General features: G+C 37.3%; 1 protein-coding gene across 1 annotated transcript in view; it reads left to right on the top strand.

Annotated features, from left to right (window-relative positions):
* Positions 1-13032, top strand: part of gal3st1a (galactose-3-O-sulfotransferase 1a) — a 13885-nt gene extending 853 nt beyond the window's left edge. The window contains exons 2-3 of the mRNA XM_026931377.3: positions 8487-8619; positions 11292-13032. Of these exons, the coding sequence (XP_026787178.1) occupies positions 8489-8619; positions 11292-12447 (1287 nt within the window). The 5' untranslated portion in view covers positions 8487-8488 and the 3' untranslated portion in view covers positions 12448-13032. The remainder of the gene's footprint in view (positions 1-8486; positions 8620-11291) is intronic.

The raw sequence follows: 13032 nt of genomic DNA, 5'->3' as shown, positions 1-13032 counted from the left end.
ATCAGCTTCTTCAGTGTGTGTGAGGTTTTGAAGTGGTTGAACCTCTTGCGTGTTCATGGCTCTTGTTCCAGAAGAATGATTTCCTCTGGCTTGCTTTGCATGAAAATTTGCCTGGCGAGATAACACATGTCTATCAGTTTCAACTGATCTGTAGTGGTGGAAGGAAATAGATCATGTCATTGCTGTACTGAATAAGGTTGACATTTTATGCTAACTGGCATGTCCAGACTTAAATTCCTTAGCTTTACAGCTACACACAACTCCTTTTAGTTTCACGACAGAAATACGGAATAATGCTTAATAAACAAATGAATAAATGAATAATAAACAGTTAAGAGGAAGTGAGTAATTTTGCAGCTGTAGTAATAAAACACATCGGGCTGAAATAGCGACTCCAAAATACATTTATATGAAAGTACTCAGTGTTCTTTAGCCGGGAAAGACATCACTACTTCCTACATTCTTAGGAAATGCAGTTCCTCAAGGGTTCTTTAGATAGTTACGGGTTCTTAAACTTTCTCTGATAGTGAAACACTCTGTTGTAGGGTTCTGCATATTTTTTTTCTCCTAAGATTGTAGATCTGCAAGAGTATAGTAAATTAAACGAATTAGAAGTGAAATGTAGAAGTTGCTGCAAAAATGAGGGAGAATGTTTTCTCCCCCCAGTACCCTCTGGAGAAAATTAATGGGCCAACACACACACACACACACACAAATGTTGCAGATTATTAAAGGTGAATGGAAAAACACCAACTTGTCAGTGCGTAAAATTTTGTCACATTTACCCTGAACACTTCAAAATTTTAAAAAATTTTTATTTAAATAAAACAAGTATTAAATTTCATGCCCTCTTTTACTTGGCCCTTTTTTTTTTTTTTTAGTTTTTTTTTGTTTGTTTGTTTTTGCCTCAGTGTGTATACTATCTATAAAAATTAATACTTGTACATTTCATATCTATATACAGTATGGCCTGTTGACAAACGACCACTTAAGTAACTGTATTTTGTTACATTACTTTTGTATCATTTTAAAGGATTTGTGCTTTACCTGGGTTTCAGTGCTAATTAATACTTGTACTGAATTATTTATCAATCAAAACATGTACTTGTTGATCACGGATCAATTTTTAAAAATTTTTTTACCCAAATTTAATCGAATTTCTGTGGATTTTAACTTTTTTGAAAAACTATATTTGAAACAAATCCATAGCAGCTCATCATAGGAATATTTGTATCAAAGTTAGTTATGTAGTTATGGAAAAAATTTTATGGAACATTTTTTTAAACAATCCAGCAATGGTAATGTGGTTGAATATTTTTTGATACAAATTTAATACAAATTGAGTTGTGACTTTACAAGCATGAGCCAGTGATGGAAAAAATGTGCTGATTTTTTTTTTTTGTTGTTGGTTGGTTGGTTGGTTGTTGTATTACACGTTCACTTGTAGAATTTTGATTTGATTTGTATGAAATTTGTATCAGTAAAGATCCAACCACATCACTATCGTTTGTTTAATTTATGACAAATGTTTCTCTTTTCCCATGTTAAAGTAACGTAACATTAATTTGTTTTTCAATTTTAATTTTATTTATATATATGCCTATGTATGAAGTGATAGTGAGAGTATCTATTTGATGTGAAAAACTGACTTTGCAAGCATGAGCCGAGGATTACGGGCGAACATGCAGACTGTTTTTTTAAATTATTATTATTATTTTTTTTTTTTTACTTGATATACCCGAGTACATTTTAATTCCCAAACTTTCACTTTGTACAGTATTTCTGTACAAACTGGTTCTGGGCTTCAAACTGACAGCCTTCAGAATTGCTTTATCACTAAGCTGTATGATGACCAACAGAATGGTGTGCGAAAAAAGGATCCACCACATAATATAAAATCTTCCCATTAGATGTGGAAATATTCTTTGAGATTCTCTCTCTATCATATCATATTGCTAATGAATGGATAAGCAAACATATTACTGTTAATCTACTCAAAATTCCCAGACATGCCTCCAACTCATGGTGAGGTGAAAAAACTGTAAGACATGTTGCCTAATGATTGACGCTAGACCAGGATGCAAGACCAGGACTAGCCGAGACTGCGACTTTGAGATCATCAAGATCGAGTCTTAACCATCAAATCTTTTTCAAGTCCAAGCCTTTACTTCAGCTATTTGGCTTCATTCAAGCATTGCACCAATGAATAGGCTGTTTTCTAGAAGAAGGAATTAATTCATGCTAAACTTTGTGCACACAAAAGAAAAGACAAAAACATTTTTACAAACTCTTAGACGAGACCGAGACTTTATTAAGCGAGACCAACGCCCATTGCCGAGACAAATCCAAGTACAAATGGTAATCTGGGACAAGTTCAAGTAAATACAGAAAACCTCTCAAGACCAGACTCGAGTCTAAAGCCCTAGCTGCCACATTGACTGTCTCTTCAGTAAGTGCTTTGTCCTGGTCAGGGTCACGGTGGATCTGGAGCCAATCCCGGGAACACTGGGTGTGATGTGGGAATACATGGGACTTTGGTCCATCTCAGGGCACCATTCACACACACACACATTCACATCTAGGGCAATCTATCATAGCATGCATGTAGTACCCTGTTTTTTTAGCACCCGCTTGTTTTTGAGAGGTGGGAGGAAACTAGTGAACCCTGACAAAACCCTCACAAACACGGAGAGAACATGCACAGGAAATTCCACACAGACAGAGCCCAGGATTGAACAGTGAACCCTGAAGCTGTGAGGCAGCAACTCCACCAAGTCGCCCATAACTTCAATTTAAATCTGAGAATGAACTTTGTGTTCTCACGGACACAAACAAAGCTGTCATTGTCAACACATGACGACTCGGGGGAAAAAATGCGCGAGTAGGTTTCAGCAGAGTAGAACAATAAGCTCCGTCGGGCTTTGAGCAGGATTTGTCTCCGCCACTCTGGCCTACTTTGATCTTCTACTTTGACCCTTATTCAGAGTCCCTTTTTTCTGTCTTCTGTGGGCCTTTTTTTGCTAGATGTGTTCACTGGCAGCCGCATTGTGCGTGTAGCACTCAGCTACGGCCCTGATGGATACGTGATGAAGCGGGCAGTGGAGATCTGATTTCAGGCTGTGTAGGGGGTGAAACACAGGATCAGGATCACTTTCTACCTGAATGTTTTATTCATTGAGCAAGTAGGTGATACATGTGTGCAGGGGGGCTGTGCTGATTGTCTCAGAACTCCACATACTTACATCATGAACAGGATTCTGCCATTGCAACCCTGCTTTGTGAGTAGTCCAGCTTTTCTAACTCACATTTGTGTGCTCGCTAAGTCTAGATGACTGATAAAGTTTTGGCAAGCCAGAATAGGGAACCTGTTTTCTTCATCCCATTGTCTGTTTCCTTTCACCTTATCGTCATGCATTCTGGTTTATCTCAAAATGTTTCCTATAAAAGTATGGACGCTGGGCTTGCTTTTTGGTCCGGTCACATTTCCACTTCAGCGTTGACCTGAATGTCAAAATACACCCAATGTTGGTGTCCTAATTTGTTTTAATAATGATTTCCAGTGGAGGCATACGTTATAACCTGTGTACGATGATGCCCATCCAGCGTCAGGCTCCTGAGAGGATAATAATTAAATGAGCAGCAGGAGACGTTCAGTAATAATTGGACACGGGAGGGAAATGATGCGAGCGATGACGAACACCTCGCGATGAATTAGAGAAAGGCGGAGAAACAACGTTAAATGACTGGGACCACGGTGGTACTAAACAAGAGCCATAATGAGGATGGAGGAAATGCAGCTATGAGCATAAATATATGCTGGTAGCTCTATCTATCTATCTATCTATCTGTCTGTCTGTCTGTCTATATATATATATATATATATATATATATATATATATATATATATATATATATATATAGACAGACAGATAGATAGATAGATAGATAGATACATAGATAGATAGATAGATAGATAATGGCTGAGTCAGTGCATATGATTATGAATTTGTGTAGCCTGTTTTGTTGTGCTTTCATTATTTTAACCAAAATGCAAGATGATGAAAGATTGTAGATTGTGGGCACAATGTTGTTTGCACTGTTTTGAAATCTATCTATCTATCTATCTATCTATCTATCTACCTGTCTATCAATCTATCTATCTATCTATGTAAACCTGGCATACCTTCAAAAACAAGTCATGCATAGGGGGCTAATGGTTGATTTTGCAGTTGTTCTGATCAAATAAGGCTGGGCATTTAACTTTAGAATCGCTTCCTCACCAACAGAAAGTCCCAGAAACTTTAATGGGTCTCCACTGCCACCTTTAATTCCCAAAATTCTGGACAATTATGAAAGCCGTTCTACCAGTAGGACACACAACAACTGTCTATATAAAGAGCAGACATTTTAAATTTCATATATCACCTGATGTAACAGGATGTTTGAGTTTTAATGGACATGACGTCGACCATAATGCTCAAAGGTATTTCATATTTCCAAAAAATGAAGATTTAAGTCAGGAAACCAACAAAAATCCCTTAAATGCTGGTATGTTCCGAACTGCCTGGCATAGACTGAGCTAAAAATCATGTTAGGCTATAAAACGCAGAATCAGACAGCAAAAATTTTAGTATAAATCCTTAAAATTATTCAAGTGCTTCCAAGTGCAAGCAAATTAAAATTTTAATACAATATTTCACAAGATATGTGGCTGTGTATCAACCTGTGCTCAGGGCAAGGACAATAAAAATGGGACATTAGATAAAATGGGTCAACTAAGTGGCCTGATACTGCTTTTAAGATCCGCTCGTTGACTTCTCCTATGTGTAACACTTACTAAATTAACATGACCTCCATCTTAATGCTCAAAGGTATTTCTGATTTTTTTAAAAAAATATATAAATTAATGAGAAATCAATAAGAATATGCAAAAAATCCATCAAATGCATGTTTTCAATATTGCCTCGCATACACTGAAATAAATATCTTGTTATAAAAGATCATAAAGCTCAGATTCAGAGAGAAAAACTTCTCCAACAAATTGAACAACAGTATAAATGGCATACAAAAAAATGTGTGTGTGTGTGTGTGTACGTGTGCGTGTGCATGTGTGTGTGTGTGTGTGTGTGTGTGTGTATTGACCTGTAGTAAGTTTGTTCAGGGTGAGGACAATAAAAACAGGACATCAGATAAAATGGGACTTTCCCAGATGACTCAGAAGAGTGTATCTACATGAACATGGGAAACAAAACAAAACAAAAACTCAAAACAAAACAAAAAAATCTTCACAGTCATTCGGATGTTTCCAAGTTCTACAACTCACAATTTTAATACAATATTTTACAAGGTGTGTCTGTGTGTGTGTGTGTGTGTGTGTGTGTGTGTGTATAAGTAAAGAAATGTGACGTGTTTGCACAGGGCGAGGACAATAAAAACAGGAAATTATATAAACATTATACAAAATGGGACCTAATACTGTTTTTATGATTTGTTTGTCATCTTCCTGAAGACTAAGAGCAAGAGGAGGTGGAGAGAACAAGTGTGATGTAAGTGTTACACACTTCTGAGTTGTCAAGGGAAGTCAAAGGGGATCCTGAGAATAGTATTAGGGCACTTCCTGTTTTACCTGATGCTCAGATCAGGACGAGCAGATTTAAAAACACTTGCTCATGCATGAAGTGATTTGCGCAGTAGTTTGCTATAGAAATCCATTTACATATTATATAATAATATTAATTATTTCAATAAATATGAACTGCTGTCCACTGCTCGGGCTTACACTTGAACAACTGAACAAGTGTCTGCTTCAGAAAATGAAATGATATCAGAGCCCAGTGATTTCTGAGCAAGATCCACTCCTGAAGTCTATGTTTATGTCTGGTTTTATTTATATTGGGTCCAATGGGTCACCTCACAGACTTCACTTGGGTTAATGCAGGAACTGAACGGCCCTTAAGATGGAGATGGGGATTCCCCCAAGGGCAAATGGCTAGGGCAAGATGACGAGGGCATGTTAAAAAGGTTTCATATGTAGAGCCCTTTAAATATTCCCTATCAGTAAGAAAGTGTGAGCCAAGAATGCTGTAACAACGGTACTTGAATTCACTTGAACTCTTGTTGTGTTTGTTATAAACAGCCTCCTAAAGAATGTCTAACTTCTACTGACACACTGAAAAAATTCTCTTAACAACATTTTATCTGTGAAACAGATCTATTCTCAGTGTGCCGTAACTATCCTATATGAAATGTATGGTGTCTATAAAAGGCTGTGTTATTGTGATCATCAAGGTGGAGATTAAAGGAAGCGAAAGGCAAAAAAAAAAAAAAATGGTGTCGGGTTTTACAAGGTCATTTTGTCATCTCTGATAACTCTTTGATGAATAAGGTGAAAGAGTGACGTGAACACAACAGTTTCCATGCTGACAACATTTGTGTGGCGGTTTGGGAAAACCTGTCGGATGTTGCTGTGTCTGAATTCTGGCAAACAGGCAAACATGACGAAAAAAAATCACATGTTGGCTCCGGTTTTTTCTGCCTTTAACATGTTTTGCCACATCAGTTGTAAGAAAATATGAATATAATTTAAGGAAATTTTACGTAACGTTCTAAATTTGCCGAGGCTTTCAAGATCACATTAGATAAGAGATAAGAGATAAGAGACACGCAGGCTGAGTGAGGGAGTGTTATCATTACTGCGTTGTCAACACAGTGTGTTCTGTCACAAAGACCATACTGAAACACAAGGAATAAAAAAATAAAACTAGTCAGGGGTCAATACTTAAAGACAGACACTCACTCAGCAGATAAGGAGACAGTTTAACAAACATGGTTGTAGTTTAGGAATAAATGTGGGTGTAATGATATACATCATTTTCATGGACATAGAGTATTAAATATTTCTATATCATTGCGAGATTTAATCAAAAGGTGTTATTTGATTTTCTAAAACAGCAGCTCTGAATAGTTAAATAATAACAATAACACTAATAATTAAATAATAGCAAACATAATGGTTTTTGTGCACTTGTTTGAAAGATGGTTTCTGTAGTAACAGCTCATTCACAGGGCCTTGTATACAGAACGTTTCGTATAATCTAAGCCTAATAATAAACAGATGTTTAACTAATGTTTTTATTTAACAAAGAAAATGTGGTGAAGCTTTCTGTTAGTAGACATTTATTAACATTTTTGGAAGGAGTCTCCAGTGTCAAGAAGTTTTCCAGTAAGAAACTAATTTGTTTTGCAGATGTTCCACAACAATGAATGTAGCTATAAATAGTTAAAAGGTGACGCGTCATTTATTAATCATTGGCAAATCGCTGTGGAATAATAAGAGGAATAACACACTTATAATAACATATACACTTATAATAACACTGTTATAAGAAATAATCCACTTTGGTGATTGGTGGGTGGTTACATTAACTGCACTTCACTTTACTTTGTCGTTGATTATTTTCCTATAACAGCAGCTCCCAAGTGTTATTCCCTGCCTATTGTTCCTTACACAAACCTTACACAATCTGGGGTGTAGTCTGCGTTCCAGTTCATCCCAGAGGGCTCTGTGCAGGACACTCGAGTTCTTCCACCCAAACCATGTCTTCATGGAGCTCGCTTTGTGCACAGGGGCATTGTCATGCTGGAACAGGTTTGGGCCTCTTAGTTACAGTGAAGGGAAATTGTAATACTACAGCATACTGAGACATTCTACACAATTGTGTGCTTCCAACTTTGTGGCAGTAGTTTGAGTAAGAACCACATGTGGGTGAGATGGGCAGGTGTGCAAAATATTTTGGCAATATAGTGTATTTAATTTAGTGTTTTGATTCAAAGTTTAGACCTTTGAGCTTATTAATATTACCGCTTATATTCAAACATTTTAATCCCTCTTTCAGTTCATACAGTAAGTAATTATCAACGCTGTTCATTTTATAAAGTTCACAAATAGTGACATTTACTGTATAATTTATAAATATTTTCAGAATCAAGATTTCCTGCCTTACATTATATTCACTTGTCTTGCAAAACAAACTCTTAAATAGCACTAATGCTGATTCGGTATTGATTATAATGTCATGTCTAAGAACACCCTTACCTGTGATAAAGTCACAGTACCACACACCCTCTCATGGCTTATTGCTTTATTAAATCAGTGTACAGCAGATACTTTTGCTATAAATGCTATGAATATATATACTTCTGATTGAGATACATGTAAAAGAGAAACATATATATTCCAGCTCAGGAAAAGTCAGAATGAAGGGTTTTCCCAGGCCGCCACACGTGCTCCTTGAATACTGCCCATGTTGCCTGATGTAACTTCACTTATCCAGTAGTCAAGATCACTGAAGCAGATGTGATTCTAATCTTTACATCTGAAATGCAAAAGCACTGGAATTTCCCAAATCTCACGTTACATGAGCTATTTAATGCTTGTTTTCTCTGACGCGGGAGAGTGAACAGTGTGTCGGCTCTTTCCCTCGCAGGTATGATGGTTGGGAAGCAGGGGAAGCAGTGGAGGTCGGTGTGTAAAGGTCTGGTTCTGGGCACTCTCCTCACCAGCTGCATGATTCTGCTGTACTGCCTTTCGGCTCCTGAGGTGCAGTTCAGTATGCCAGAGTAAGTCCATCTCACAACATCTCCATCTCTCTAAAGTGGCACTAAAATGTATGGCCTTGTTTACATGCAGGAATGTAGTGACTTAACCCTCGCATGAATAGCGTCCATGGCTGTTTTTAGGGAAATATAGCATGTAAATCACCTCCAAATGACTTTAATTTAACATAAACTGTAATTTTACATAAACTGTTAACCTGATTTCTGTTCTAGACATTCTTTCTAAACAAACGGCTACCTCAGGTAAAAATATTTTTGTGCCAGACAGACTCTTTTAAAACTAGGGTTTTTATTTTTATTATTATTATTATTATTATTATTATTAGCAGTAGTAGTAGTATTGAAGGTAGATTTTCTTTTACCTCTGAAATCAGCTGCATCATGTACCAGTACGAAACTGAATAAATGTCGTACATATCAAGAATATTGCTATATTTTGTCATTTTGATCATCACACAGGTATAAAGTTTTCCATCTTGACTGATTTCTTTGCTCATTTCATTCCAAGTCCATTTAAAACATTCATAGGGCATGATATTTTAAGTAATAAGAAATCTAAAGAATCTGTATTTGATTTTAAATATTTTATGCATGAAATGTTGGTGTCCAGATGTGTGACTGCAGATGTGAATAGGATGGACACCTATGTAAAATCTCATGTATAGTGTTATTTCACGTAAGCTGCACTCCGTTTTGGTTTCCTGTATAGAATATGGCATCATATAATAACACCAGGAATTTCTGCACATGAAATCTGTGATGATCAACACTTAAATGTTAATAAATTTCTATCAGTAAACATAAAAGATAATATAATTTGTCCCACTAGGATATTTGTCCCACTAGGAATTGGATTTCAGTTTTGCAAAGAAAAAGTTTGCTTTATGTTGAAATTGTACTGTATATCAATTTCTTAAAGCAGAATTAAATCAAACTGAATTTGTAATGCATAATTTGAATTTGTAAGTAAGGCTTTAAAACTGAATTCAACAAGAAATTCTAACATTACAAAAATCAGACGTATAACATCAAACCTTTGTATGTAAGGCTTTAAAACTGAATTCAACATGAAATTCTAACTTAAAAATGGAAGTATAATATTACAATTGTGGAGTTATGCTGGCACAACTTTAAATTCACATAATCAAATTAAGATTCAAATCTATCCAACGTAAACAAGAATAGATTCAGTTACTGTTTTTTTTTTTCAGCCAATTAACAATAAAGAAATAATCAGCTCTCCTTTGGTCAATCTAATTTCAAAGTGAAGCATAGAAATTCAGATTTGCAAAAGTAAAATCCAAATCCCAGTAGCACAAAGATCATTCTATTACTAATCTCTATATTTTTCAGTTATCTCTCCAATAATCAAGAGTTTTATGTCGCATGAATATCAGCTGATTATTTGTCTGGATTTTGGCTTGAAATGATTGATTTTGCTTCATTTAGCTGTTCCGTTCATTGTACATTCAATTTGAAAAGAATTGTAATAGCTACTACCTCTTTCTTTGAACCAAATTGTTGGGTTTAACTCAAATAAATTTATTTTAAGTACAGTTTAATATATATACTACATTTTTTTTATTCTTGCTAAGGACAGTTTTGTTAGCACTTCATAGTTATTGCCATCTACTGTCACTTTTTTAACATTAAATTTGACTGATGTTTGCTTGTGAGCTCTGCTCACTTTATCTGTTCATCGCTCTGAAGAGCCTATCTTGGCTTGGCTTGTCTTTAAGGAAAGATTTAGTTTACCAACAAAAAGCATCTTATCAGTTTGATTTCTATGAGCAGCCAGCATATTTTCTCTAAACAAATTATCTGACAGTCATTCACACGTGCTAGAGCCAGACTGCATGCTAAATCAGAGTGGAGTTTAACTTCATGCAAATTAGAGTTAGTGTTTAACAACAAACTAAAAAAAAAGGGAACAAACACTATTTCATATGTAAAAAGGTAGGAAAATGACTTTTACATGCATTTCCCCTCCACTACATCCCATCTTATGTAGACATACATGTATCAGTGTGGCAGTAAAATAGGGAGTATGAATGGTGTCAGTGAATAAGTGCATAAACTCCCAGTTTTGTGTCCTTACACACTCAGGAATAAGGGTACTAAAGTGTACCATTCCATGTCACCGGGGTGGTACTAAGAAGCATACACCTTGTGTACCTTTCATATGTATCTTTTACCTAGAAAGGTGCACCTAGTACACCAATATTCGTGTTTCCAGGTGAAAGATACATACTAAATGTATAAAAGATAAGGGTACCACCCCAGCAACAATGAAAGGTACAGTTTGGTACCCCTTTTTTCTGAGAGTGTAGAGTGTAGCACCTTGTTAATGGCCATTTTAAAACTTCTTTTGATGCAAAGATGGATTATATGATGATCCATGTGTATTGTTACTATATTGCAATGCATCATTTTCACTGAGCTTCTTTGGTTTCTGGTTCTACCACTGTAAAAGTACAGTTTGGTACCCTTTTTGATGAGATTGTACAATCTCCAGAACAGAGCATTAAGTATTCTTTTACAAAATCCCAACTTGTGCCAATCCTGTGATGTGACCTCATTCATAGAAACTTCCAAAACCTTAACCACTGAGGTACTATGTTTTTCAGCACCAAAACCTAGTAATTCATACAATCAATTTCTTGTTTCCTTCCCAGAATTCCTGTGCCTTATTCATGTGCCCACCAGCCATCACCTGGCCACTCCATAGCTGCCTCCAGCAGTGCCCATCAAGGCGTGGGACAGGCGCATCATTGCACCCCAAAGGTGGACATCATGTTCATGAAAACCCACAAAACGGCAAGCAGCACCATCCTGAACATGCTGTTCCGCTTTGGTGAAAAGCACCATCTGAAGTTTGCCTTCCCGAGCAGTCGCAATGACTTCTTCTATCCCTCATTCTTCTACCGCACGCAAGTGAAGGACTATGGGCCTGGGATGTGCTTCAACATCATGTGCAATCACATGCGCTTCAATGAAGCCGAAGTAGCGAAGGTGCTTCCAGCGGACACTACCTACATCACCATTCTGAGGGATCCAGCAGAGCTCTTCGAGTCCTCCTTCCATTACTTTGGCCGCTTAATACCTTTTACCTGGAAAATCTCTGGGGATGATAAGATGGAAGAGTTCCTCAATGACCCTGAGCTTTATTATGACCCAGAGGGGTTCAATTCGTTCTACCTCAGGAACTTGCTTTTCTTTGACTTTGGACATGATAATAATTTACCATTGGATGACCAGAGAGTGAAAGAAGGCATCCGTGCAATTTCAAAACGTTTCCACTTGGTCATGCTGGTGGAGCACTTTGAAGAATCGCTCATCCTGCTGAAGGACGCCCTCTGCTGGGACATGGATGACCTGCTGTTCTTCAAGCTTAATGCTAGAAAGGGGTCCACTGTCTCCAAGCTGACCCCCGAGCTCAGAGCCAAGGCCTTGCAGTGGAACAGTATTGACTGGAAGCTCTACCAGCACTTTAACGCCACCTTCTGGAGGAAAGTGGAAGCGTACGGTCGAGAGCGCATGGCAAAGGACGTGGCAGAGCTGCGGCGCCGGAACGCAGAAATGGCCACCATCTGCATCGAAGGTGGCCATGCGGTGGATGCCGGGAGCATCCATGAGACTTCCATGCAGCCATGGCAACCTATAGGGGAGAAATCTATTATGGGATACAATCTGAAGAAGAATGTAGACAAAGCACATCAAAAACTGTGTAGGAAGATGTTGACGCCAGAGCTGCAGTACCTGACAGACTTAGGAGTCAATTTGTGGATCACTAAACTGTGGGGTCACGTGAGGGATATCCTTCACTGGTAGAAATGAAGAATAGCGGGTCGACCTCTGACCTCTACCTATATGTGTAAACATCAAAGATGTTCACCTCTGACCTCTATGAAACAAATGAAACCTCTTTCTGCGTTAGAGCGGGATGGAGAGTGAATACAAATTTGAAAGTCATATAAGTGGTAAACAGACTTGATGGTTATGGCCCTGCAGATTTTAATGTCATTTTCATTGGTCAGCTTTGTTTTCATTGAAGTCATGTCACTGCAGTGAATAGAATTGTTAAATGGTGCTTGCGTCAATCACGGAAAAACAAATCAGTGAGACACCTTGTCTGCCCGTCTGGAGAGGTTTCTCTTTGCATGCTGCCAATGCCGTATCAGTAAAGTCCTCTCAGTAAAGTTGACTGAAATATATGAAGGCACGGGATACTATGTGTTCCTGTTTTACTTATCTTATCAGCTAATATGACAAATCCTGCTGACCAAAGAGCAAAGCTGCACTAAGTGCAGTATATCTTTGTCCAGAAGGATTTAAGAGTTAGCTGTTATAAAAGAGGCAGATACCAAATGTGAGATTAAAATTCTATGAATAAAATAAAAACTAACATAAATATGG

This window comes from Pangasianodon hypophthalmus, chromosome 24 (genome assembly GCF_027358585.1).
Source record: "Pangasianodon hypophthalmus isolate fPanHyp1 chromosome 24, fPanHyp1.pri, whole genome shotgun sequence".
Classification (NCBI taxonomy): domain Eukaryota; kingdom Metazoa; phylum Chordata; class Actinopteri; order Siluriformes; family Pangasiidae; genus Pangasianodon; species Pangasianodon hypophthalmus.
Note: the sequence above shows the minus strand (reverse complement) of the source record. Positions and strands in the feature narration are given on the sequence as shown.